Raw genomic sequence first — 27169 nt, forward strand, 5'->3', positions numbered from 1 at the left:
ACTGGAGTCACTCAGAATGTGCTGGAGTCTCCTGGGGATCTGCCACCCTTAAGGATCATGAGCGAGGTTTTGGCAGACGAGCCTGATCCTTGCAAACGTCTGGGAAAGGCTGTCAGCTGCTCTGTGTCCCCAGTGCCTCCGGTGTCAGCCTGAGCTGGATCATTCTTCCCTCAGTAAGAAGCGTTATGGCTGCCCAGCTCCAAATATCTGCCGCCTCCTCCCTGCCAGCGTTGGCTCATCTCTGCCAATGCCCCCAGGAGGTCTCTGCACCAGCGGGTGACCCTGTGTGGCGTTTCCGAAGGCGCCTGCTGCCGCAGGTGGATGCCGACTGACTGATCCCGGCACCTTTCCTCGGGAACAAGCTCTGCCAGAGCAGACAGTCTGAGCCTTCCGTGTCACTTCCTCGTGCTCAGCTCAGCAGGGCCCCTGATGGGCTGAGAAACGCCTGATAACACCCCGCACATCACAAAGCCACCCCCAGCTTCTCCTGCCCTCCTGCCAGACCTGCAGCTGTACCTCTGCTTCCCAAATCCCACCTGGATGTAACGAGGAAATATGGGGAAGGGGCTGGAGCAGCTGAGGGAGCTGGGAAAGGGGCTCAGCCTGGAGCAAAGGAGGCTCAGGGGGGACCTTGTGGCTCTGCACAAGTCCCTGACAGGAGGGGGCAGCCGGGGGGGTCGGGCTCTGCTCGCAGGGAACGGGGACAGGAGGAGGGGAAATGGCCTCAAGTCACACCAGGAGAGGCTTAGATTGGATATTAAGGAAAAATTTCTTCACTGAAAGGATGGTCAAGCCCAGGAACAGGATGCCCAGGGCAGTGGTGGAGTCCCCATGCCTGGAACTGTTCAAAGTTCTGTGTGGTGGTGGCACCTGGGTTTAATGGTGAACACGGCAGTGCTGGGGGAATGGTTGGACTTGATCATCTCAGAGGCTTTTCCCAGCCTAAATGATTCCGTAATTCTGTGATCCTGTTCCAGCCTTGCCTTTGTGCCCTGAGCACATTAAAATGCTGATGGACCAAACAGGGTAAAATTTGATTGAAGTTTAATTAAATACCCCTATTTTAGGTTGCCCCTCTGGTGTAGCACTTCGATGTGGGCTGGGAATCAGCAAGGAAATACTGCTTTTCCATGGAATTTGACACTTGTAGGTAGTTGCCTCTTCAGGTGCAATTTTTGGGAATTGAAGAGAAATTTTTCTCATGTGGATCAGCCTGGCTGTGCCAGTATCCTCCTGAAACCCAGTAAATGGCTTTGAACAGAGCATTTTGACATGGACCTACTTCCTTAATATTTACCAAGGAAAGGTTCACCTGGAAATCCAAGGGACCACCGTGCTTGTTGTCTTGGTTTCTTTCCAAAAAAAAAAAGAAAAAAAAAAGAAAAAAGCCAATTCTGAAAAATTTGTCCTTGCCACAGACCCCCAAAGTTCCAAGGTATCTCTTGGGAAGATGTGCTGAGTTCCTGGGATGGATCTGGCTTTATTAAGCTCACATGGAAAGCTTATATCCAATATATGTAAAATACAATGTGGTGGTGGAACCTTAAAAATGATGTTAGCATTTAATGAAGGCTAAAAATCCTCTCTTTGCATTTAACAGTTTAAAATTATTATTTTTCATTTCTGATGGAGAGGGCCTGTGGCTGGGGAGCAGCCTTGTTGGGAAATGGGAGGAATTCCAGTTGGATACAAGGGCAAAAAATTTACATTGAGAGTGGCGGAGTGACTGGAGAGGATATGGAGCAGTGGAGAGGGGATGTCTTCATCCTTGGAGACCTCCAGAATTGCCTCCACCTCAAACTTTCCCTGTTTCTTGCAATTTAGGGGATGTTGCATGGGAGAGAGGTCTAAGAGAGGCTAAGCTGGTCTCAGGCCACAGTCAGTAGTCATTTATCACTCAATAAATGAGAATTAACAGATATTTTTCCTTAAAAAAAAGGTTTCTAGATAGAATGAAAAATATCTATTGTTTTAGGGATTCAGTGTATGACACTGAATGCAGACAATGTTTTCCAGAAGGTTTAAACCTTTCTGGAGTGTGTGAGCACTTCTTGGTGTTCTCTTCTCTTCATGCTTGCCCTTAAAACAAAACAGGAAGACAACTTCCTTTTAATCTGTATTCTTAGAAGAGGTTATTACAAAGAGACACACAAATCCCAAGCCATTAAGCAAACCCTGGGTTTCTAAAGCAAGTATGTTGTGGTGAAGAGAAAGGTGCTTTCCCAGCAGTGCGTGTTTGTGTATGGGATCAGAGCAAAGCTGCCATGCACAGAAGGTTCTTGAGCTAGAAACTGGAAGCAAATGCTGGTGACACTCACAGAAGCTGCTTTGGGGTGAGCACTGGAAAAACAAGAGGTTTTCTCATGTTTTTCGCAGTGGAAATAATCAGAACAATGGGCTTTTCCTTTCTGGGCAAAGTTTTAGGCATGAATGTCAGACCTTGCAGCTCCAAGGACGGAGAGGGGCTGATCAAAGCCAACGTCAGGATGAGGAAGGGGAGAGTTGGGCTGAGCTGTTCAGGGTAAAAGCATCCCTGAGCCACCACATCGAGTGCTTTGTGCAGTGGACTGTGGAAAATAGTATTTTTATAACTACTTCCATTTAATTTCATGTCTCTTCCTCCCAGCATAGCCTTCCATGAATGAGGCAGAATGCAAGGCAGCATTTTGGGACAGTCCCAGAAGAAAAGCCAAATGGTGGAGCACTGCTAGGGGTAGTGAGGAACAGCATCTCCAGAGTCTGTGATGAGAGAGAGATGCAAGGAGAGGAGACATCTCCTCCCTGAGATAAAGGAGCAGGGATGGACACCTTTCCTTGGACAAGCTGTTCCACAAAACCATCCCAGAAAGAACAGAGGACTTGACTGGGGTGAACCAGCTCCATGTCAGCCCAGCAAACCATGTGGGGCCTGAGTTGTGCCCAGTAACTGATCTCAAGGATTGACACTCCTCAGAAATGCCGCTGGTGTCAAGAAAGGGTTCGACAGTCTTTGTTTTGTGCTTGGAGAGATGTGCCTTGAGGTGCCCTGGCTTGCCCACGGAAATCCCACTGCTGCTCAAAGCAGAGCCTTTGGGCAAACCTAACCTGCTCAGTGGAAGTTCTGGGGCCAGAGGGACACACACGCTCATGTCCACAGAGTGCTCCTGAGTACACCTTCCTTTTCTCCCACGGATCCCAAAATCCTCCCAAAATCCTTCCACGGATTTTGGACTGATTTACATATATCCCTTCTCTCTGTGACTTGCATCCCGCTCTTTTATTCCTTTTCTAGGATCTTCTGCTACTCTGATATTTCTGGTCACTATTAAAACATGTGGGAGAAATGGGTCAGCTGGTTTGGATAATTTTGCAGATATTCCTCCAGGGAAGAGCAAATACAGACTTTACACCAGCTGTTTGTGGGCACACAGAGCAGGAGTTAGTCACAAAACAAAGCAGAGATTCTGTGGGTTATGACCATGACCCTGAACTCCACCAAATTCCTGGGTGACTCTTGCGTTCTGCACCCTGCCCTGGCATAGCCTGTCAGTCTCCACGTGACTCACACACCTATGGGATTTTCCAGGAAAGGACACACAAAAAATTAGGTGGACACATTGCCCCAGTGCCAACACCAACCCCTGTCCCAGATCTGCCACTGCCATTCAGACAAAGCTTGTTTGCAGAGGAGTTTGATTGTGAGCTCTGTATTTCTGGGGACAAACACGCAGTGCAGAGGGACTGTCAGCCACTGTGCTCCTGTCCCACCTCGGGCTTGGGGACAGGGTGGTTGTCCTGCAGGGAACAGCCACCTCTCCCAGGAGGGGGGAACACACACACCTTCATGCTCTTCAAAATCTAGCACTTGGTCCCTAAACATTTGTCTCACAAGGACATTTCAAATGATTTCCTAAGTGGTGTTTTCCTGGGGACAGTTGTGTTAGTGTGTTACCATATTAATTGATGGGATGATATGAGGTGTCGTGCCTTATCATCAGGCAGACGTGAGAGCAGGGGTGGACAAGGAAGTCAGGGCTGAGGATGGCTTCTGTGGAAATCACAAATCTGAGTAGGCAAATAACTCCACGTTTAGTAAATACCTGACTGATGGAGTCGTGGCATTTGTAGAAGAGGTGGAGGGAGCAGCGGCACGTACATGAAGGGATGGATGAAAGTCTTGATCTAGAACAGAACAATAATGCAAAAACTGATAATCAGTGGCCACAAAGGCTCCCAGGGCCCTTCTCCTGCCACTGGATCCTTTGATTATTATTTCAGAATCTAATCGTTCCACTTGGAGCTATCCCATAGCATTACTGAGCTTCATTCTAATCTAGGTTGGGTGGCAGGTCACTGCCTTACACAGCCCTACCACTCAAGGTCCCTTTGGCTCAGAGGGGAGATAAGGCTGTCACAGGATGGTGGCTTTACAGCTGAGGTACAGTTACCACAGTTAGTACTGTAATAGCTGACTTACATTTCCAACTCTGTCAAAGGTGATGGTAGATCTTGGACAGGCACCTTAGAATTTTCTGCATCGGGAGAAAACACTTTGACCTAGTTGGTCAGAAATAGAATTGTGGCGTTGGGATGTGTAAGAAGAAGCTCCAGAGCGACCCTGTTGAGAGTCACAAAACCTCATAGGCAAACACAAGAGTCCTTTACAAGGTAACTAAGGGGAGGGGAATAGGAGTATCTGCCTCCAATGTGAATGCTGCTTGAGCTCTGCGTGGAGATGGAGAGCTCATGCAGATGGAGAGATTTAGCCCAGGCTACAGAGAATTCAGCCCTGTGGGTGCATTTTGGACCAGGCAGAGCCTTACCCTGACATCTGAACTTACAGCAGCTATTTGGCCACTCCACACAGGGTCCCCAGGACAACATCATCCTGAGGCTGCCCCAGGTGTGGGACTGCTGAAGGGTCACTGCAGGGAGCCCGTGGGCCCAAGCATCGTCCTCCCCCTCCATGGGGGCTGGTGGGTGTGTGACCTGCAACACTGCTCTTTATTTTGGGGAGTTCATCCTCCAAGACATGGGGATGCATCTCCCTGAGGTCATGCCCCACTTCCTCACTGAGTTAGTTCTGAGGTGTTTCATAACTTGCACACAGGGAAAATACACACTGAGTTTGACCGCTGCAAGTGAACTGAGCTCTTTTCATGTCAACAAAGCACCCACCTCCTTACCTAGTGAGGCCACAACGATCCTGATCATTGACTAAACAGGCAAACATTTATTGTGGTTGAGTTAAAGCAAAGTGAAATGATTCTGGTAATAAGGATTATTGTGCAAGGTCACACCATAGCTGTGACAATCCCACAGCACTGCTCTTTTGTGCCTGGAGGAACGTGAATGGCCTCCCTGCCAGTAAAAGGTGGACACCCACGCACGTAGGTGAAAGATAAAGGAATTAGGACTACGTGATAAGTGTGGTTTGTCTTTGGTTGGCAGTCAAAAGGGGTTGTCAGGCAATGCTGAAGGCAAACAAAGAGAAATGGACCATGGCAAGGTCTTCAAAACGTCTTTTAAAGGAGGATCTTGGAGGGTTTGTAGTAGCTAATGAAGTCCTCGTGGTCCTGAAGGAAGAGCAGGCCCAGCAGGCACAGGCAGCAAACTCTGGCAGAGAAAACATGGAAGTGTGAAGTGAATCTGATTCAGAAAGGAAGCAGGAAAGAGAACGGGAGAAAACTGAAGGCAAAGTGCTGACAGTCATGGCAGGGAGGAGCAGAAGAGCTGAAGGAACCAGTTCCTGCGCTCCAACAAGAAGACACTTTTTGCCCAAAGGCTGGCAAGGAACCAACACGAGAACCCAAAGGACTTGTATCATAGCAAGAGCCCTGAGCTCCCAGTCCATGCCTCCAGCATTTTTTCAGAGTCAGGGAACCCAGGCATCAGGCTGCACTGTGCTGGTAGAGCTGTGGGATTTCATGGTGAATCCCACGCAGAGAATTTGAGTGGCAAGTCAAGTGTGGAGGCAAATACACCCTGAAAAGGAAAGGCACAAGCAGGTGCCTTGAGAAAACAAGCACATCCAGGAAGACACAGCTGTTCCCCACCTTTCCATAAAATGCAAATATTCCTGCTTCCATTCATGTGGTAAGAATTACACTGCTGTGTAAGCACTGAGTAAGGTGTTTTAAAAGAATGCATCAGTCTTCATGTGCATGGGAGGTGAAACATTTTTAGGGAAACTAAATTCATAAATATATCTATTCATGCAAGGAGGAGGACACAATAATATTAGAAACACAAGCTATTTTTAGCTGGTTCTGGCAATTTTACACAATAAATCCTGTATATTTTCTATTTTTCCAAGGAAGTCAACCTTGGAAAGCTTTCAGCTACAGAATGTTCTTAGAATGCTCTTCCCTCTGGTGACCAATGACAGGACCCAGGGAACAGCTGGAGCTGTGTCAGGGAAGGGTTAGGTTGGATACGAGGAAAAGGTTCTTCCCCCAGAGGATGGTCGGGCACTGAGCAGGCTCGCCAGGGAATGGTCCCAGCCCCAAGGCTGCCAGAGCTCCAGGAGTGTCTGGACAACACTCTCAGGCACAGGCTGGGATTTTGGGGTGTCCCTGTGCAGGAACAGGACTTGGAATCGATGGTCCTTGTGGGTACCTTAAACCCAGGATATTCCATGATTCCATGATTCAGTGACACTGGAGGGGATAATCTATTTGAGATGTTTGTCAACTCCATTTGATCAGAAAACCTCTTTTCCCCAAAACCCAGAATCCCTGAAATTTCCATTTTCCCCCCACCAATAAGCTACTTCTGCAGCTGAGATAACCACATTCCAATGGTGCCATGTCCAGGCAAGCCTTTTACTGAATGTTAGTTGAAGTGCAGGGCGCAGTGTTGTCATCAGCATGGCCTGGAGCTGGGGCTGAGGCCCTGACTGGGCCTGGAAGCAGCGGCAAGGGCTGGAGCTGGGGCTGGAGCAGGGGTGGGACTGGAACTAGAGCCGGGGCTGGAGCAGGGGCTGGAGCAGGGGTGGGACTGGAACTAGAGCCGGGGCTGGAGCAGGGGCTGGAGCAGGGATGGGACTGGAACTAGAGCCGGGGCTGGAGCAGGGGCTGGAGCAGGGATGGGACTGGAACTAGAGCCGGGGCTGGAGCAGGGGCTGGAGCAGGGATGGGACTGGAACTAGAGCCGGGGCTGGAGCAGGGGCTGGAGCAGGGATGGGACTGGAACTAGAGCCGGGGCTGGAGCAGGGGCTGGAGCAGGGATGGGACTGGAACTAGAGCCGAGGCTGGAGCAGGGGCTGGAGCAGGGATGGGACTGGAACTAGAGCCGGGGCTGGAGCAGGGGCTGGAGCAGGGATGGGACTGGAACTAGAGCCGAGGCTGGAGCAGGGGCTGGAGCTGGGGCTGGACCCAGGGCCTGAAGCTGGGGCTGGGGGAGCGGTGGCTGCAACTGGGGCTGGAACTGGAGCTGGGGCCGGGCCTGGAGCTGGAGCTGGGGCTGGCGCCGGGGTCGGGGCTGAGGCTGGAACTGGAGCAGGGGCTGAGGCCTGGAATGGGAACTGGAGATGGGGCCTGGAACGGGAGCTGGGGGCCCTGGGCCCGGCAGAGAGCCTGGAGCTGGAGCTGGGCCTGGCGCTGGCATCGGGGCTGGAGCCGTGCCTGCCGCCGGCCGTACCCGCTCGGTGCCCGGGGGCGGTGCCGGGCCCGGCGGGCGGGCGGGGGCGGCCCCCCCAGCGGCGGCGGCCCTTGGACCCGGGTCCGCGCCGAGCTGAGCCATGGCGGCACCGGGGCAGAACGTGGCCGTGGTGGTTCACCGAGCCGGGGACCTGCGGCTGGTACGGCCGGGAGGAGCCGGGGCCGGGCGGGGGCCGCGCTCGGAAGGCGGCGGGGCGGGGGCGGCTCCCGGGGCCTGGGGCTGAGCCCGCGGCACTGGGGGCGTCCGGCAGCCCCGGCTCCTCCCGGCCCCGGGTGACCGTGAGCCGGCCCCCGGCTGGGAGCGGGGACGGGCCGCGGCTGCCCCATGGCAGGGCGGTGACCAAATTCGGGGGTGTTCCGTGGCTGGGGGGTGGCCGGGGGGGCCCGGATTCGGGGGTGTGCCGTGCATGGCTGGGCCCCCCCATCCCCTCTGTGGGGAAGCCTGTGACCGCTCTGGGCTCTTCACAACGTTACGGGGAATGACCCGGACAGGGAAAAAAAAAATGCACCAGCCCTCGTGTGCCTGGGAGGTGTAACATTTTTACAAGGGAAATAAATTCATAGATACGCTCATTCCCGCAAACGGAAAGGATGCAACAGTATCAGAAGCATGGTCTATTTTTAGCTGGTTCTGGCAACTTCGCATGTCCTGTCCTGTACATTTTTTGCTTTTCCAGTCTTGGAAAGGTTTCAGCTGCAGAATGCTCTTAGGGGTCACAGGAGGGGATAATCTTAAGATCTTTGCCAGCTCCGTTTTGGTGGAAAACCTTTTAACCCTGAAACCCAGAACCCCCCCACCCCTGCGATTAGTCATTCTCACACCTGAGATAGGCGCTCCCAGGGAGCAGGGGTGGAGGGTGGTTGTTGCTTCTCTGGGCTCTCAGAGCCCAGGTGAGCAGCAGGACAGAGGGTTTAGGGGGAGCAGGTGCTGGAGGACCCTCCCGGACGGAGGGAGCTTTTATTTTCTACTTTTTTACTACTTTAGGCTCATTCTGCTTCTCTGGCTGCTAATGCTCGGCTCTTCCTGGATGCTGAATCACCATGGCACTGCTGGAGAGCCATCTTCCAGTTTGGCAAGTGCCAAAGGGAGGAAGGAAGATTTCCATGGGCAAACACTGGCAGGCACCAATTTTCTGTACACAGAGTCCTGGCAGGAGGGCTCTCAGGAGCACTCAGACTTTGGATACATGCCTTGTTTGGGGGTGATTACCAGGGAAGCGGTTGATTTTTTACCATTCCCGCCCAGCTCAAGCAACACGTGCGACATCTGTGTTGCTGGGCTCTAAACTGGCTTACACCCAGATGTGTGAGTTTTCCTTGGATATTTGTAGTGCTGGAGACCTTAGAGCTGGTCACCAGTGCCCTCCTGCATCACTGGCAGCACCCTGTGTGATCCTCCTGGGCTTCCCTGAAGTTCCTTTCCACGATGTGGATGGTGCTAGCTGTATTGACCCAGTGGTCACAGTAATCTCAGCACTGGACTCTGAACTTGTTATTTGTTATTGATACCCAAGGTTGGGTGACACCATCTTCCCGTAATTCCCGCACCTTTCTTGATTCCTGGACATGTTTCTCATGGGCAGAGTCGCTGTGGTCCCTGTGCCATGTGAAAATGTGTTTGCTTTGTTTTTGTTGACTCTCCTCTTGTCCTTAGGTAGTTGCACAGGTTCCTCTTTGCTGCCCATTGAGGATTTATTTGTTTTATACTTGTACTATGGCCTCCCTTTCCATGTCTCCTTTCACTGAAAATGCTTGCTGTGTTTACTTTACCACCATTTCTGAACTTCGCAGTGAACAACAGAGAACAAGCAGAACTTGTGTCTTTGGTGTTCTCCACTTTGGTCACTCCTATTTTCTCCAATTCAGGCTGGAGGATTCACTTCCCACCAAGATATCTGGGTTTTTTGGGCACAGTTGTTATTGCCAGAAAAAAAAAAAAGTGTTTTTTGTTTTATTTCACACACACACACACACACACTCTTTTCAGCTAGAAGTTGGCTTTGTCTCTCACCATGGACTTTCTGTTTGGTCTGAGGTGGTCTGTACCTCTGGTGTGTCACCAGATCCTGTGATTATCACATTTTCTATAGAAGAGGTTACATCTAGATTGACCTCTTTTAGAAATAATGCTCTGGGCTGTGTCCTCAGTGGAACAAAACAAAGCCCCCACATAGAAAAATTGCAGATACAGGCCTGAACATGGAAAATTTCAGTTGGTTGAGTTGTATGAAAACATGTTTCCAGAGTTTGTCTTTCCATGATGTTTAGAAGATTGACATACAAAATAGCAATTGTGGAATATGCTGGGATTTAAATAGTTAAAATGCAGAACAGAACTCCTCAAAGGCTGAGCAGCAAATGAATTTTTAAGAGTTTATTGTTGGTACTACTCTGGGGGGCTTTTCTTAGAGACATGATCCTCAGGGTGGGTATTGTATTGTCCTGATGTTGTAAAACCCAACAAAATTATTCCTTTGGCTTTTGAGGCAGCTGAGGGAGTTTGGTGAAGGCAAAAGCTCTGTGGACCTTTTGGGTGGAAGGGTAATATGGGCCACTTTCCTAACTCTGGTTTCCTCATTGATCCTGTAAAGAGGTGCCATGGCAATTACAAGAGAATGTGAGTGTTTACCTTATTAGGTATAAATCATTATGTATAAATTATTATGTAAAAATATTATGTATAAATTATGTATTACTGGCACAGGTTGGGGAGGCCCTGGCACAGGTTGCCCAGAGAAGCTGTGGCTGCCCCATCCCTGGAAGTGTTCAAGGATGGGGCTTGGAGCAACCTGGCCTAGTGGGAGATACCCCTGCCCATGGCAGGGTATAGAATGAGATGAGCTTTAAGGTCCTTTCCGTCTGTGATTCAGTTATTCTATGATTATGTAGTAAAAAAGTTTTGTATTATTTAAGATAATAATATAAGCTTTACATAATAATAATAATAATAATAATAATAATAATAATTAAGGCTTTACAGAACAGGTGGTTCAGAATCTTCCCAGAAGATTACAGAAGGGGATTTTTTTTGTCAGCCAGTGGGATGGATGAAGGATTCAGCTGAAACTTGGGGCTGCTCCAGTGCAGGGAAATTTAGTATGTGCCTCTTGTCTGGGCAGGGAAAGGGAATTCACTGCAAAATAATTTGGCGAGTGGATTCACAAGCTGGCAGTGTGCCCGTGTTACTCCACTGGGCATGGAAAATGAGGGCAGCCTAGGAGCAGGCTCCGTGTGGCACAGCCGTGTCTTACGGAGCAGACAGAACCAAAACCCCTGTCTGCTTATGGATTTACTTGAGCTAACCAGGGCTAAGTTTCCACAGATATTCCCAGAGATATGAACAAGCAGCTAAATGCTTTTTTTCCTTTTGTCCATAGGAAAACCGTCCAATCCCAGAACCAGGTCCCAATGGTAGGTCTACAGATGACTGATTCTGTCTGCTTTCTTTACTTCTCTCTTTGTTTTCTCATTCTCTTTTGCTGCTCCTAGATAATATAAAGTATTTCTGAGGAAGAAAATTATCCAAAAAAAGATTGTGTGACTGAAACAGATAATGCTGCTTTTCCAGCTGAAGAGCTGAAGCAGTCACAGATAAACCCCTTTATCTGGCTTTTTTGCTTCCTGTTCCATCAGTTTGGGTATGTCACAGTAAATGGCTCTTGGGACATGTCAGATGATCTTATGCAGGACTCAATATTAATAGGATGGGCATATGGGCTGATAAAAATTTGATTCACTAACTCTCCAGGGCTGAAATCATAGCTTAGGGAGAAGGAAAAATTAAATGGACTTGTTCTTTTATTCCTGCTTCAGCAATTATAACGTCCCTCTTAAATTGTATTATTTTGTTGACCGTATTTTTTATTGACATTAGCTTTTGTCTTACTCTATTTTAAGCCTTCTTGCTTTGTGAATCATTGCACAGTTTTGTATTTCAGCAGGTGGCTCATGAATGCGCCACTCTTCTAACGTGTGCACACACAATTCTGGTGTGTTGATTGAGTGCCAGTAAATTTGAACGTGTCGATACTGGCTTGGCCTTTGCCCTGGGGCCCAGGGACAGCCCACGTGCTACTGTCCCAGTGCCTAAGAAGGTCAGTTTTTCTACAAGGAACCTTCCCTCCTTTTCTGGCAGAGGTCCTGCTGCGCATGCATTCCGTTGGCATCTGTGGCTCCGACGTTCACTACTGGCAGCATGGTCGAATTGGGGATTTTGTTGTCAAGGATCCCATGGTGTTGGGCCATGAAGCTTCCGGGACTGTCGTAAAAGTGGGCCCAGGGGTGACTCATCTGAAACCAGGTATCTGGAACCAAAACCATCTGTTCCTTTTCCTCCTAATCAGTTCCCAAGGAAGTGTCGATAACAGGCTGTGTTCTGTTCTGTTTCGTAAGTTTATCTGAGGTTCTGAACTCACAGTATGACCTTCTTCTTCAAAAAGTGTCACTGCACTGCTGTTAGGCACCCATCTTGGCCACTAGATTATGGTAGCCTTGTCCTGGGATATCTTGAGCTGGTCTGGCTGTATTTTAATGCAGAGCAGAGTATATACTGGTACAAGGTGCCTTTTAAGGAAACTTGATAAAGCTTCAGAAACCACATCTGTAGCTCTTTCCAGCGACTTGCTGTGAGTGTTTCTTTTCTGTGTGTGTTCTTGAAGGAGCAAATGGCCTCCTACAGTGCAGAGGTCACTAGAGCAACTGCTCCAGGCCCTGTGGTGGGACCTCCACAACTAGCTGTGCTCATGCATGTCCTAGAAAATGGACTGAGCAGGGAATTTTGCAAACTTTGCTGATGAGAGCAACTTAGGCAAGAGGATGTGGGGGAGAGCCAGGAAGAGTTACAGAGAGACCCAAGGGGTGCCAATGAGATGCAGGTGAGATTCAACACAGACAAACACAAAGTGATGTTCACGACAGAAGAAACAAAACCAGCTTCATATCTAAAATGCTCTGCTGACCATCCCTGCTGAAGGGTGATGGCTCTGGCACTGTGCATAGGAGCATTGGCTCAGCAGCAGTGAAAATGCAAATCACTGGTAGGAAGGGGACAGAGACTCAGAGGATGTCAGTGCACATCTGGAACTCTGCATGCAGTTCTGGTCTCCTCCTTTCCAAAAGGATGTAAGACAAGTGAGAAAGGTTCAGAGGAGGACAAGGAAATAATGAGATGTGGAACAGCATCTCTGATGAATGTCCAAGTCAGGAACTTCAGCTGGGAGCTAGAGAGACAACTCAAGGATGTGAGGACTCATGGAGGGCTGGGAGAATAGGTTGCCCATTCTCTGGTTGTTCTGATGACTTGCGAGGCCACCTAAAGTCAGAGACTAGACAGGAGCAAGGGAATAAAGGTAGGTACTTATTTGAAAGGCCTTCAAAGGTACCCCCTGGGGAGTCCAGAGGCTACTGCTGAGATGGACCCCAAGATAGACAGCAGGTCACAAGTTCTTCACACTTTTATAGGTTTGGTTCATTTGCATATGAGGGTTAATTCTCCAATTAAAGTTTCAGTTAATGATGTAGTTTCCCCAAGCTTGCCCCCCCTTTTAGAGGCTTTGGTTTACATTTTGGGCCTAGGACGGTCTGAGTGTCCTTGGAGAGCAGGCCTGGAGAGACTTTGTTATGTCTGCCTGGCATGAGAGAGCAGAAGTTAACAGGCTGCAAGAAACTTCAGAGTTACACACCAGGCAGTGCAGAATTTGAAAAATATGAAAGTTCAAACCTAAGGTATCAGCTCCAGCATCAGAGCAAGGCACAGTGAGGTGCAGCATTCACCTGAGATGTAGCAGACCATGTAGTTTACATGGTGGAAGGAGGAGGAGAAGCTGTTGAGTGTTACTGAAGACAAAAAAACCACTTGCAACTTGGGAGGCCTCACAGCTGCGTATCATATGAGGCTGGGAGAGTATTCAGTATGTGCTTGTCTGCCTCTGTCCTGTCAGACACCTGTTGTTGGCCAGCTCAGAGGGGATGCAGTGGCCTAGATGGCTCTTCTATGCTGCTTGGATATCCCCATGTCTGCCTGAAAGCCTGTTGGTGGAGAGCTTGGCTCAGAGGTTTGGCTCTGATTGGCTTCCTCTGCCAAATAAATGTGAGGCTTTGTGTCCCCTTGTGTACTTGCAAGTTGTACTGTGCTCACACTGTTTTCTCTAGTCCATCCTGCTTTGTGACTGCAATGAAATAATTGCTCTTTGTCCTGCAGTGTGTGTCCTTCCAGCACCCTGAGCTATTCTGTTGTAGCACCAAGCTGTCTCTGTTCCCAGATACGTCATGCCAGGCTCCTGGGTGTTCTGCACCTTAAGCTTCCTTCCCTGTGAGGGTGGTGAGGCCCTGGCACAGGCTGCCCAGAGAAGCTGTGGCTGCCCCATCCCTGGAAGTGTCCAAGGCTGGGTTGGACAAGGCTTGGAGCACCCTGGGATAGTGGAAGGTGTCCCTGCCCATGGCAAGGAGTGGAACAAGCTGAGCTTTAAGGTGCCTTCCAACACAAGTACTTCCATGATTCTATGATTCCCAAGGAACAGCTCTTTCCAGCTGGGAGCGTGGTGGCTAGCTGAGCTCACCTGCCCTATCCTCAGTATTTCCTCTTCTGATTACTACAGATTCAGCAAAGTATCTGGCCACAGTGTGATTGCCTGGGGCCTGCCCTTTCATCTGCTGAGGTTGTCTGCAAGGCAGCTGGAGGGAGGTGTGTGCGTGGCTGAGCTTCCATCTGTGCCTCCGAAACACCTCCTCTTTCCAAGTACCTGGGAAGATCTGGGTGATGAGGCTGCTGTGGAGGGAGCATTGGGAACCAGCGTGGTGTATGCAGCAAGACCTTCCTCATGTCCCTCCTGCCTCTATGGTGCCAGTGTTCCTGTGGGTTTTGATGCTCCTCCTACCTGTGTGCCACCCTGTCCCTGACCCACTCTGTTTGCTTTCACCCTGGCAGGTGACCGTGTGGCCATCGAGCCGGGTGTCCCAAGGGAAGTGGATGAGTTCTGCAAAACCGGGCGCTACAACCTGTCCCCGACCATCTTCTTCTGTGCCACACCGCCCGACGACGGGAACCTGTGCCACTACTACAAGCACAGTGCCAGCTACTGCTACAAGTCAGTCCATGTTCTCTCCACAGGGAAATATACACTCCCCGGGGGGAGATTAGCTGCAGCAATCACCTCTTGGCCCTTTGGAGCACTCTTTATGTGATCCCAACAGGTTTTATTGCTTTCTGGTCCATAAATAACATGCCTAAGCTTGAATGGCAGCCACTTTGCAAAGGGTTTGTCAGGCAGGCGTAGTTTTTCCCCTCTGGTGCCAGACATAAACATTTCTTGCATGTCTCCTGGGATGTCACCACTGGTTTACCCTTTAATTATTTTCCTTTTCCCATTTGCTCCCTGTTCTTGGGTTTTTTCCTGTCTCTTTTTATATCCTTGCCTTCCTAGGCCAGTGCCTGAAGGTCTTTGTCTGGTTCTTTGAGCTGAGTTTTGCTGCTGCTTTTCAGGAAACACCAGGGTGACTGCTGACATCTCGCTCTGTCGTTTGAGACAAAGTCATCCCGCTTTGAGCAGAGCAGGAACAGAAAGCAGGGGCCCTGCTGAGCTGTTTTCTTGTGTGACTCTGAGTGTCCCCACTAAGCTACCAGCATTACACATCTGTTTTCATATCCAGTTCAGCAAACTTGAGTATGTTACCAATTGTGGCAGCACTGACACATTTGCTTAGAAGCAAATCTGTGCTTAAACACTCTGGCAAATCATAGAATCCCAAAAGGGTTTGGTTTGGAAGGGACCTTAAAGATCATCCCATTCCACCCCCTGCCATGAGCGGGGACACCTTCTACTAAACCAGGTTGCTCCAAGTGTCATTCAGCCTGGCCATGGACACTTCCAGGGATGCGGCAGCTGCTCTGGGCACCCTGTGCCAGGTCCTCAAATACTCCAAGACCTGAAAACCCCCGTGCAACGTTATACCCACTTAAGTGCCTTTAACAAGGAGTTAAAAACAGCCCAAGTAGTGTCCCCCTGAGGCTGCTCTACCTGTGGAGCTTGTTCCTTTTCAGTGTGTGCAGAGCTGGTACTTCCATGAGCAGGAGCACCCTTGGGATTGATCTTTGGTGTCTGCAGGGAAAGCGTTCAGGATTGCATCAGTCAGAAGGAGGCACTTGACTGCTCTTCTCCTGAGAGTCCTCAGGCAGGAAGCTTTCAAAACAGATACCAAGCAGCTGCTGGTCTGGATGGGATTAACATCTCACTGTCCAGACCCACTGTCATCGATTTCCTGTGTATCAAAATAACATTTTCTGACAGCATCACACGTTTTCGCTTGACAGGAAGTGGTTGGTTTGTAGCTGGCTTCTTCCAGGCTTTTTCTTTTTCTCTCCAATTTGAGAAAATATTACTTTGGCTATTTATTTTATTTTTAAGCCTTGGGATACAGAGCCTGGACATGATGCTCCCAGTTTCAGATCAGCAGTGCTGTGGCTGGCTCATGTAGAGCTGATTCCCTGGCATGCAGTCACTCTGCCAGCCCAGATTTGCTGAGAACAGATGATGGCTGAGCTCAGTGAGCTTTCTCACATTTGGGCAGTCATTGTGTGTCCTGCTGGTGGACAGACTCTGTGTTGGGTGCTCTGAGTAACTTGGTCATGCTGTGAAGCTGCCCTCCCCACTGACAGGGCGGTGCCCAAACCCAGCAGTAGCAAACGTGATGCCAAACTCTGTGACAACTGAACTTTTGGAGTTAGACCTTTAAAGCCTCCTGGAAATAAGGGACATGCAGATATGGTACAGCTGTCCTTCCTTAACCATCATTTCCATTTTTTTGGCTTCACATTGGCCTGGGTGAGATCTGACCTTGAGCTTCCCAGTGCTGTCACAGAGACCCTCCTGGCAGGCACAGCTCCCAGAGCTGTGTGAGAGCCCACACTGGTGGCTTGCTGGTGGGCAGCGTTGTGGAGCTGAGATTTATTTCTTCCAGCAGTTCAGAAGGGTTTCACGTCCTCTCCTTTTGTCTGTCACTTATGTTGGCTGTGGTACAGGGCTGTTTTTGTCCAAAAGGTGTTTGATACCCACTGCACACATTGTCTCTGACTGCTGGGAGGGCTCATGCTGGGACCAGGCCACTTGTTGAAACACTTGGTGCCTCAGGAGAGGAGATCCTGGATGTTACAGGGAGACATGGATCTGGCTCCCTTCCCTGGTGGCATCACCTTTGGCAGCAGGATGTTTTCTAAAAGCTGATTCAACCCTGGTGAGGGGCCTGGGAACTCACTGGTGGGTGAGGCATAGGGCAGCTTCAGGGTGGTACATATGCAACTGAGGGAATCCAAAGGGAATGAGTGGCAACCGAGTCCTTGTTGACTCACCAAGTACCAGAGAGTTGATGTGGGGAAGTTTGTGGGTCCCTGAGTGTGGTGCTTGGGGAAACCTCACTGATAAATGGTTCAGGTGTACTTGATGCTGCTTCAGAGGAGAGAAAGAAGCAATGAACCTCTTGAAGCGTGTTCCAGCCTGGTGTTTCTCTGATCACAGGTGGCAGTGTGTTTTGACACTGTGATTTACACCCATGTTTGGTCTTTGAGTGTCATGGTTTTCCTCATCACCCTCATAAACTACATTGCTAAGTGTTCATTGTGTCCCATTCTTGCAGGCTTCCAGATAACGTCACCTTTGAGGAAGGAGCCCTTATCGAGCCCCTCTCGGTGGGAATCCATGCCTGCAAAAGAGCGGGAGTCACCCTGGGAAGCAAAGTCTTCGTGTCTGGCTCTGGTACAGTGATCGTAGTCAGTCCTTGGGTTCCCTGCCTGCTGGGAGGGGATGGACAGCCTCAGGCTCTGTTTCTGGCCTCTGCTGTAAGGGTGGGTCATGGTGGAGCCACAGGCATAGTGAGGGGGACCTTGGGGCTGCCAAAGTCTCCTTGGGCCAGGAACACGCTGAGCTCTGGGCATGTTCCGAGGTGGGGCTGATGCTGCCTGGCAGTGGTTCATGTTGTCTTTCTCCCCTTTGTACCCAGGACCCATTGGGCTCGTGAATGTGATTGTTGCTAAGATGATGGGTGCAGCAGCCGTGGTAGTTACAGGTAAGTCCTTTTAGCCCTTTCAGAGTGTGCCTGTTTCCCACCAGACAGAATCATAGAATCATTAAGGTTGGAAAAAACCTCTTAGATCATCAAGCCCAACCATTAACCCAGCACTGCCCAGCCTAACCATGTCCGTGAGTGCCACATCCACATGTTTTTTTAACAGTTCCAGGGACGGTGATTCCACCACTTCCCTGGACAGCCTGTTCCAGTGCCCGACCGCTCTTTCAGGGAGGTTTGATCTTAGCAGGTTATTTTTCCCTCTGGTAGTGCTGGGTGATGGCCTGGACAGTGTTTGCACACTGTTTTCTGCATGCAGCCACACTGTGCTTCTCCACTTGTCTTTCTCTGCCCTTCTGTCTGCTCCTGCTGGGGGTTTCATTTTCCACTGGTTATCCACAGTGACTGAAGTGGCCTTTTCAGAGTCTCTGCATTTCAGAAATGGGCCTTCCTTGCATAACTCTATCCTAGACATTTCTAGTCCAGCTGCTGCTTGCAGGAATGTCTTTGTCCAGCTGTGTCTGGAAAACCTCTGAGGAAGGAGATCCCATTTTTCTAGATACCTTCTCCAGGTTTGCATCTCTTAATGATGAAGCTTTTTCTGGGGTCCACTCACAAACTGTCATTTATGGAGATTTCCCCTTGATGCAAGAACTGAAATGAGTCTTCATCACCTTTGCAGCTGCCCTTCAGGTTATTGAGACAGCCATTGCCACCTTTTTTTGCCGTGCTAACCTAGCCCAGCTCCCCCTAGCTCTCCTCTAAGGTTCAGGCCCTCTCTCTCTGTAGCATGCCCAGAAGGATGGAGAACTGGAGTAACTGCAGGATGTTCTCTGGTTGAAATTTCCACCTGGGGGTTGAACAGGGCCTGGAAGTGGTGCTTCCAGCTCCCACCATGACTCTGGGATCTTTCTGAGTGCTGATGGCCAGGAGGAGCAGTTAGAGCTGCCACTGGACATTGAGCACAGACTGCTGCCATTTGTATGTCAAAGCCCTAAAGGATCTGGACCTCTCAGGAGGCTGTTACTCACCTCCCATACTTTGAGCCAGGTGTATTTTTGACCCTTCTGTTACTGTGTTTCCATCTTTGGGTTGAGAGATAAAATTCAGGTCCCACCCTCTTGCCTTTACGGAAACATCCTTCTGTAGTAGCTCAGGTCAAAACACGAGGCACGTATTGCCTTCTCCCTTAATCCTTTTCCTGCGAAGTCCAGGGCATTTTTAGCTGTGCTGGCCTCACCCTGCAGGTGTGTGTGCTTGATGGACGTGATCAGTCCACACCTCAGATTTTGTGAAGTGTTGTCATTTGAGGATGATGTTTGCTGTAGGAAGAAAAACATCTCTGCGTCCTGAATCACGCACGGGGAACCTTGTGCCCAGCTGGGCTGGTGCAGGGGCTGGGGGTGGCCTGGGTGGGGAAGGCTTGGTGAGCTGGGGTTGGTGGGGCTGAGGCAGCTGGCTCAGCCTGCCCCCCATTCCCACTCCAGCCTGGGTGTATCTCCATAGCACCAGGAGCTGCTGCTGCTGGGGGCCTTGGGCGAGCTGAGCTGGCGGTCATGTGCCACAGGAGGTTCCCGGTGCTTGGTTTGTAGAATCAGCAGGCTTGGATACATGAAATTACCCCTTCTTATCTCTATGTGCTGGCCTAGGTACTGATTCTGACTTACAGATGTCTCTTCTGCATGAGAGGGTTTTGGCTGAGGTGCTGAGACACCCTTGAAGGTGCTGTCCCAAGTCAAATATTTGTGTGTGACATGAGCTGAGGAATGGGTTTGGTTTGGCTCATTGCCGCTGGAGATTTTGCTGCCTGTCTCAAGGAATTGCTTTTTGTTTCGGCTTTAGGAGCCAACACCTGTGAGGCGCCTGCCTGCCCACAGAGGCCCTCTTGCACTTTGCTACCAGATTATTTGAATACACTGCCCTGAGTTTTTATCATTTGTTTGTCTGTGAGGAACTTTGTCTGTGCAGCACTTATGGCTTTAAATGTTTGTGTTTGTTTTGACAAGCTTCTCACAGGTATAGAAATATTTAGAAAAGCTTTTCTGCAAGAACTCACCTCCTACAGCTTCTGTCTTTGGCTGGCCTGGAGTGTTTGATGTATTTAGTGGACTCCAGTTGGGTGAGAAGATCAGTGTGTTTCATGGGTCCTCATCTACTCTTCCCAAAGGTCTGTGTCTTTCTCCACTCCACTCCTGACTGGGTGTGATTGGTATTTATGGACAGCCTTCTCCAGTCCTTCTGCCTTGCTGTTGCTCTAAAAAGCTGCTTTTCTCCTTAGATACATGTAGAAGATCAGCCTTCCTCAGCAGTAAGTGAAGGGACAGTTTAGGTGTTTAGGGCTGTCTTGCTTTGCTCTGTTAGTCACTGAAGGTGCACTTAATAATTCCTACTTAAGGCAAATTATTCCCCTTGTTCTATCTGAATCTGAAATTCTGGGTGTCAGTGCCTCCAGAAACCCTGGCATTCAAGGTCAGGGGAGGTGAGTAACTGTACAGAGCTCAACTCTTTTGAGAAAGAAGATCAACATAGAAAATCTGAGAAAAATCAAGAGTATTTATTTGTCTGTTAAGCTGGCTCATAAACCATCATGAGAAGTTAAGGGTAATTTGATAACTTCTCTGGAAGCAATCAAAACTTTAATTAGCTCCAGGGCTGGGAAGTAAAAACAAATTTCTGACTAGAGGCAGGATACAAGCCTTTAATTTTACAATTGACCAGTTTCCCAAGAGCTGTGTGGCGTTCAGCCACAGTATGGTTTAAAGCCCAAACGATTTGATCCTTCCCAAGACTCTCAAGTGTCTGGAGCTCTGAACAATCCAGTGGCTTGCAGATCTGTCTGCTTCAGTAAGTGCTTCCTGGTGATTCAGGTGTACTGAGGTTATTGCAGCCCCGGCCAGGGCTGACAGTGTTGCTGCTGCATTCCATGTGCTGCTTGGAGCCAGGGCTTCCCTCCCGAGCAGGTCAGCAAAACAGAGGCCAGCTGCAGGAAAGGTGTTGGGTGTTTTCCTGCCTGAGAATGATTTTGTGGCCACTTTGAAATGCACTGGCTGCCCTGTTACTCTAGGGCACTGCCTGAGGATTATTTCTGCCAGAGAGACAGTATAAAATATATAAAAATATGTAAAATATAGAATAGAATTTCTATTATATTTTATATGTTTATATATATAATACATATTATATATATATATATTTATAATTTAAAATATATTAGTGACTGAGCAGATGTTAAAAATGGCAGAATCCAGCTGTGTCTGCCGTGAGCTGGTGTTGTGAGACCAAACTTCACAGGGAGTTGAGTCATTATTTGAGGAGCACTGTTGAACCCCTGTGGTCTCCTTGCCATACACTGAGGTTTCGGAGATGCCAGCCATGCTGGGCAAAAGTGTTTCATAGCACTTGAAGTGCCTCAAAAAGCTCCTGGCCGTGCAATTGGTGCATGGAAGGTGTCTGAGTGCAGCTCAGCTGGGGTCAAGCATGACCCCCCACACAGCCTGGAGCCCAATGCCCAGAGCTTGGGAGGGACAGACGTGACTCCTGCAGCCACAGGAACGAGCCCATGTTGGGGCTTCCAGGGTGATGCTGCCTTTTCTTTTCAGCCTTGGCTTTTCCTCTTTCCTTCTGCATTTTATTATCCTTTGTTATCCCTTCTTGAAATGCCCTCCACAGCTCTCCTGGGTGCTCAGCTTGGTAGGTGTGCCCACACTTGGCATCCTGAGCCTTCCAGCTGCCCGTGGGGGCTTGTCTGTCATCTGCCCTGCCAGTGAGTGCCTGTCCATCCCCTGCCCTGCCTGTGAGTGCCTGTCCATCCCCTGCCCTGCCTGTGAGTGCCATCATTTTCGCTGTGGGATGGGCAGGGTACAGCCTCTGCCTGGCTCACTCCCAGAACTGCAGCTGAGTCAGAGCAGCTCATGTTGGAGAGCTGGCCTTATCCTCCTCCTCTTTCCCTTGATATTTTCACCCCACCCTACCTCTGACTTCTTTGAAGACTGTGCCCTGCCTCTTTCCCATGTGTGTCCCTAGCACAGACATCTTTTTCTGAGTCTTTAAGCCCCGGACCTCTGAGAGGAGCCCACCCCTCAATTTTGGGTCCAGGAAATCTTGGCTGTTAAATCTTTTCCAGTGCCAGCATGCAGACCCCTGTAGACCACTGCTTTAGTGCAGGGAAAAGAGGTGATTCCTTCCTGGGAAATGCCACTCTTCTCCTCAGCTGTCCCTGTCCTTATCTCCAGAGGTGGCCTGGTTACCAGTGGTGCCTGGAGAGGAATAGGTGGCTTTCTTCCAGGGGATGTGAGATGTCCCAGCAGGACAGCTTGCTCCGTGGTACAAACCCCCTGTGGATCTTCAGGTGATATTTACAGCCCTGTCAAGATCCCTCAGGACAGAGTACAGGAGTACAGCCATGCCCTCACAGATCTTTATCATCACCAGCTTTGTTGCTCTGTGTTAATGGGGTGTCTCAGGTCCTCCTTATTACCAGATCCACTCCCTTTTTTCTTCATGGGCTTGCCTGCTCATTCATGTGTGACAGAAACTGTCTGAGAGATGCTCAGCAGCCTCCAGAGCTGCTACAAGGAGGGTGAAGAGCGGGACAGGTCTGTGACAGTGTGAACACACTAAGTGCTTACAACTAATGCATTCTGCAGTTTGCTCAGCTGAAAGCACTCGCTGGGGGCTCCTTGAGGAAGTCCTTGGAGACCTCATGGTCTGTTCTCATCATGAAGTGAAATGGCCACATTAATAATCCTCTGAGCCTGTTGTCTCCTGTTGGAAAGATTTCTTGGTGCTGTCCGTAGCCAGGTGATTGATGCCACCGAGGAGCAGGGTCAGAGCAACTTTGCCCCTGGCTCTTGCTCTTTGAGAAGTGTCCTTGAGGGTGGGAGTAAATAATGTGGACAGCCAAGAAGGAAAAATACAAGAGTGGTGCAGTTTTGCCTCATTGTAGGCTCTTCCCCAGGCTAACTCGCTGAGTGTGTGCAATGGGGTTTCCTACAGTCCATTCTCACTAGAGGATGAAGGTCCTGTGGGAATTAATGAAGCTGCTTCATCAGAGTCATTGCCAGAGAGACACTGGGCAGTGCAGCTGCAGCCAGAGGCAGCTTTAGGTAGGACACAGCTGACTCTGGAGTAGGTGCCTTGTCAGCCCTGGCCTCCTGCTGCCTTTTGCCTTTGCCTGCACTGAGGTTCCTCTGCTCTGCTGTGTCAGGACAGCGACCAGTACAACCACAACAGCTTGGCCATGGCTGTTCCTGATCTGGTTCTTCTTGTGGTGTCCCTGAAGTGCCCTTTGGAATTAAGCTTGGCCTTGGTTTGTCTTGACACACTCTCAGTGTTTCTGGCAGTGCCAAAGAGAAATTGGGCCATCTACAAACTGATGGTCTTAGAAGACACTTCTCCAGTCTAGGGGTGGTGGCTGTTCCTTCACTCAGACATGGTTCTGCATGGTGTGGGTTTCATCTGTGGGTTTGTGCTTCAGTCTCTTTGAAGCACACCCTCTTCTGCAGCTGGGGAGCCTTTGGCATCTCCTCTGTCATTAAGTTGTCCTCGTCGCTCACCCTTCATCATCCTCATCATCTGGAGCCCCCAGCACATGAAAGATGTGGATCTGTTAGAGCAGGTCCAAAGGAGGGGCATGAAGAAAATAAAGGGGGAGGGCTGGAGCCCCTCTGCTCTGGAGCCAGGCTGGAAGAGCTGGGGGTGTCCAGCCTGGAGAAGAGAAGACTCCAGGAAGACCTCAGAGTCCCTTCCAGTGCCTAAAGGGGCTCCAGGAGAGCTGGAGAGGGACTTGGATCAAGGGCCTGGAGGGACAGGACAAGGGGGAATGGCTTCCCATGCCAGAGGGCAGGGATGGATGGGATATTGGGAAGGAATTGTTCCCTGGGAGGGTGGTGAGGGCCTGGCACAGGGTGCCCAGAGAAGCTGTGACTGCCCCATCCCTGGAAGTGTTCGAGGCTGGACAGGGGTTGGAGCAACCTGGTCTAGTGGAAGGTGTCCCTGCCCATGGCAGGGAGTGGAACTTTAAAGTGGAGTGGAGTCTTGAAGTCCCTTCCAACCCAAACTATTCCAATATTTTATGATCATTCTCTGCCTGCCAAGAAGGAATGAACTCTCACATCTTCTGGTTGTGCGCTGTCCTGTACACACACGTAGTGAGCGTGTGCCAGGTTCAGGTTCTTCCTCTTCTTTCACATAATACTCCAGTTTTTGACTTGATTTTCTTTCCACAGACTTATCTGCCACTCGCCTGCAAAAAGCCAAGGAGGTGGGGGCAGATTTCACCATTCAGGTGAAGAATGAGACCCCGAAGGAGGTGGCCTCCAAAGTGGAAAGTGTGCTTGGCTGCATGCCTGAGATAACTGTGGAGTGCACAGGAGTGCAAACCTGTATCCAGACTGGAATTTATGTGAGTACCACTTGTTCCCAAGGCAGACCAGTGATGGCATTGGTTTGTGTTTTCTGGGATGGTGCAATGAATGAGCTATTTCACTCCCACAGTGCTTAATTTAAGTGGGCTTGGTGTGGGGAGAGAAGGTGCTCATTAGACAGTAAACAAAGAGAGACAATTAAAGTGTTAACATCAGCATGGGGATAATTGATAACTGATTTGATGCTTGGGTGCTTAACCACTTACTAAGGAGACCCCAGTAAAGACCCCGAAACCCAGGAAGAAGGACAGCACCTTCCACTGAAGTTATGTCCAAATAAGAAGAATAATCAAGAAAATTAATTCCAGAAGCAATGAAAGAAGCAATTAAGAAAGGGATGTTTTGCTGCCATGAGCATCCTAACAGGAGGATGGGGGAAGGTTAATGTGGAGTTTCACAGTGAAAGGACGGGAGGGGAACGGGACAAACTGCAAAAAGAGTAATGCCAGTAGAGCATCAAGCTCTTAGTTTTAGATCTCTCCCATTGAAATCCCAAAGTACTCTTTGTAGTCCTAAATGCCAGCCATTTTTCAGAATGGGATTTGGATACCAAAATCCTTCAGAGATTTTCAAAAGATTGCACTTTTAGCTTTGATTACCATGTGTTTCACTCTTACAGACTCCTGACAGCATCCTGCCTCTCCCCAGCTTCTCTGCTGTGCCCCAGTCAGTGCATTGCAACCACAAAGGGGGGCTTTATTTTTTACAGACCCTGCACACGCTGTGTTCTGCAAAATGTAGCCTGTTTGTGTGTTTGCTCTCCAGGCCACTCGTTCTGGTGGGACCTTGGTGCTGGTGGGGCTGGGGCCTGAGATGGTGACGGTGCCCATTGTGAATGCTGCCGTGCGGGAAGTGGATATCCGCGGGATATTCCGCTACTGCAACACGTGAGTCTCGTGCAGGGGGTCCGACGTGTCTCCAAGTTTAAATTCTTCAGAGCTGTACTTTCTTGCTAATGGAGCAAGTATCTTTGCTTGATCTGTAGCTCTCCAGGAAGGATTCATGGGATGTTGTCAAGCTCCTTCTTAAAATGAGAAGTATTATTAAGTAGGCAGTTTGAAAATTAGATGAGCTGCTGCATTCTTTTGTATCCCTATTGCTCTAACTTGGCCCGTTCATGGTTGGGCTTGATGCTCTTGGAGGCCTTTCCCCACTGCAATGTTTCTATGATTCTAAATGGAGTTGCAACGCAATCCATTCGAGAGACTCTGTGCCAGAGAAGAAGCTGGGGGCTGACTGAGGCTTTTCCTTTTTTCTCCCTGCACTGAGTCCGTGAGTTTGAGCTCTGCCATGGTCAGTGTGGGGGCAAGGAGGCCGGGCAAGGGGAGAGCAGAGCACGGCAGTTTTGGTTTTCATTCAGGGCTCCCAAACTGGTAGTTTCCTGTGATTTTCACTGTCTTCCTGTGATTTCACTTACGCTCCCAACTGTTTGTGTAGCAGTGCCTGTCTTCTCAAAGCTTGACAGCCCAGAGCAGTTGGCTTGTCCCATCTCCCATACCAGACACTTGAGGTTCCCTCCCCAGAAGATTCCTTGCAGGCAAAACTTCCCTGGGCTAAGGAAATAACTGTCATGATCCAGGCTGCTCCGTGCTCTTTCCTGGGACTCCAGACTAGTGGCTGCTCTTATCCCTTGCTCTCTGCTTCCCTTGCAGGTGGCCTGTGGCCATCGCTCTGCTCGCATCCAAGCGGATCAACATCAAGCCCTTGGTTACGCACCGTTTTCCCCTGGAGAGGGCTCTAGAGGCCTTCGAGACCACCAAGAGGGGTGAGGGGGTCAAAGTCATGCTGAAGTGTGACCCCACTGATCAGGGCCCCTGAGCTGTCCCAGTGCCCAGCTCTCATCCCTGCTGCTTGTAACTAGGAAATCATGTAATGAGGGTGAGTGGCCCTGGGATACAGCATTAGAGCATTAACAGGTAACTACAAATGGACATCCAATAGTTTGAATCAAAATGCTGAATTAGAGATGATGGTTTGCACAGTTGGTGGCTGTTCTCTGCAGACCACACATGCAGGAGAGCCTGGCCAGGTTCCTCTGTGCCCCAGAGGGTGTCAGCAGCATGTGGCACAACCAGGATGGAGGTGCTGGCACTCCCCCTTCCCACCCCGCACTGCCCTCGCTGCAGCATTCCCTGCGTGGATGCAAGATAGCCCTATGTGAATATCCCCCCTTCCCGTGGCACCTTCCCTCGTGCATGCTCAGGGACTGTTCAGCCTGTGGAACAAAACCTGGCCATCCCCACTCCACGGGAAGCACTGGCACATTCAGGTCATTCCCTCCATGCTCTTCACAAAGCTCAGAACCTGGGGTTTATGTGGAAGCTGGAGGCCAGCTGGGGCCACATTTGCTGTGTCATTCCCCAGCAGCTCGTGGGACCACTGCAGGCAGGAAAACTGGAACTGCTGAGAGCCCTGTCCTTATGTGGCTCCCATGAACGAGCTGTTGGGGAGCACAGCTGCTTTTGGTGTGGAGGGGAGCACAGGTGAGACATGAGGGGACAGCATCACTCAAAGGTTTTGCCACTGTAAACAAATCATTATTATTTGGGAATATCAAGCCTTCCTGCTGTTTGTGAGCCACAAAAATGGTACTAACAAGGTAAAAAAACCTAATCTTTAATTACTGTTTAATTAATGTTAATTTTAGTACTGAAAGATCAGTTCCTTCCTTGGGCTGATACTGAACTTTCCTCAATAAATTCTGGCTACCTGAGACCTTCCAGATGTGTCCATTAAAGTGTGGGGTGGTGGGTTGGAGGGGTTTGCAGGGGACTGTGCAGACCTAGACCTTGCCAGTGTGCACGTTGAGCTCAGTGTTAGAAGGACTGTGAAAGCTCAAATGACCCAACTACTTGGAAATCAAATCTCATGGTTATTCCAGATGTGGCCAAGTTAATTCTGGCAGAGATGGAAGGCCCCAAGTCCATGCTGAATTTTACAGGGATGAGACATATCCCAGAGGAGTTTTCTGTAGCTGGAAGAAGTGGTCAGAATACGTGTGCTCAGCACATTCCCATGCTGGGAGGAACCCTGTTGGCACAGCTGGGG

General features: G+C 49.8%; 1 protein-coding gene across 1 annotated transcript; it reads left to right on the forward strand.

Moving 5' to 3' along the window:
- The first annotated feature begins 7671 nt into the window (after positions 1-7671).
- On the forward strand, positions 7672-26841 carry SORD (sorbitol dehydrogenase). Its single transcript, XM_032123113.1, has 9 exons — positions 7672-7780; positions 11018-11051; positions 11776-11940; positions 14566-14725; positions 17268-17386; positions 17631-17696; positions 23924-24099; positions 24887-25008; positions 25774-26841. The coding sequence occupies exons 1-9, from the start codon at positions 7721-7723 to the stop codon at positions 25937-25939; spliced, it is 1068 nt and encodes a 355-aa protein (XP_031979004.1). The 5' UTR covers positions 7672-7720; the 3' UTR covers positions 25940-26841.
- Positions 26842-27169: the final 328 nt, after the last annotated feature.

Source organism: Corvus moneduloides, chromosome 13 (genome assembly GCF_009650955.1).
Source record: "Corvus moneduloides isolate bCorMon1 chromosome 13, bCorMon1.pri, whole genome shotgun sequence".
Taxonomy (NCBI): domain Eukaryota; kingdom Metazoa; phylum Chordata; class Aves; order Passeriformes; family Corvidae; genus Corvus; species Corvus moneduloides.

Bases quoted from the DNA above. Each gene is read 5' to 3' on its own strand.
- SORD (XM_032123113.1), top strand. From the start codon at position 7,721: ATGGCGGCACCGGGGCAGAACGTGGCCGTGGTGGTTCACCGAGCCGGG. The intron at 24,100-24,886 runs GTGAGTACCACT...TTTGCTCTCCAG, and splicing joins GTATCCAGACTGGAATTTAT to GCCACTCGTTCTGGTGGGAC. The intron at 25,009-25,773 runs GTGAGTCTCGTG...CTTCCCTTGCAG, and splicing joins ATATTCCGCTACTGCAACAC to GTGGCCTGTGGCCATCGCTC.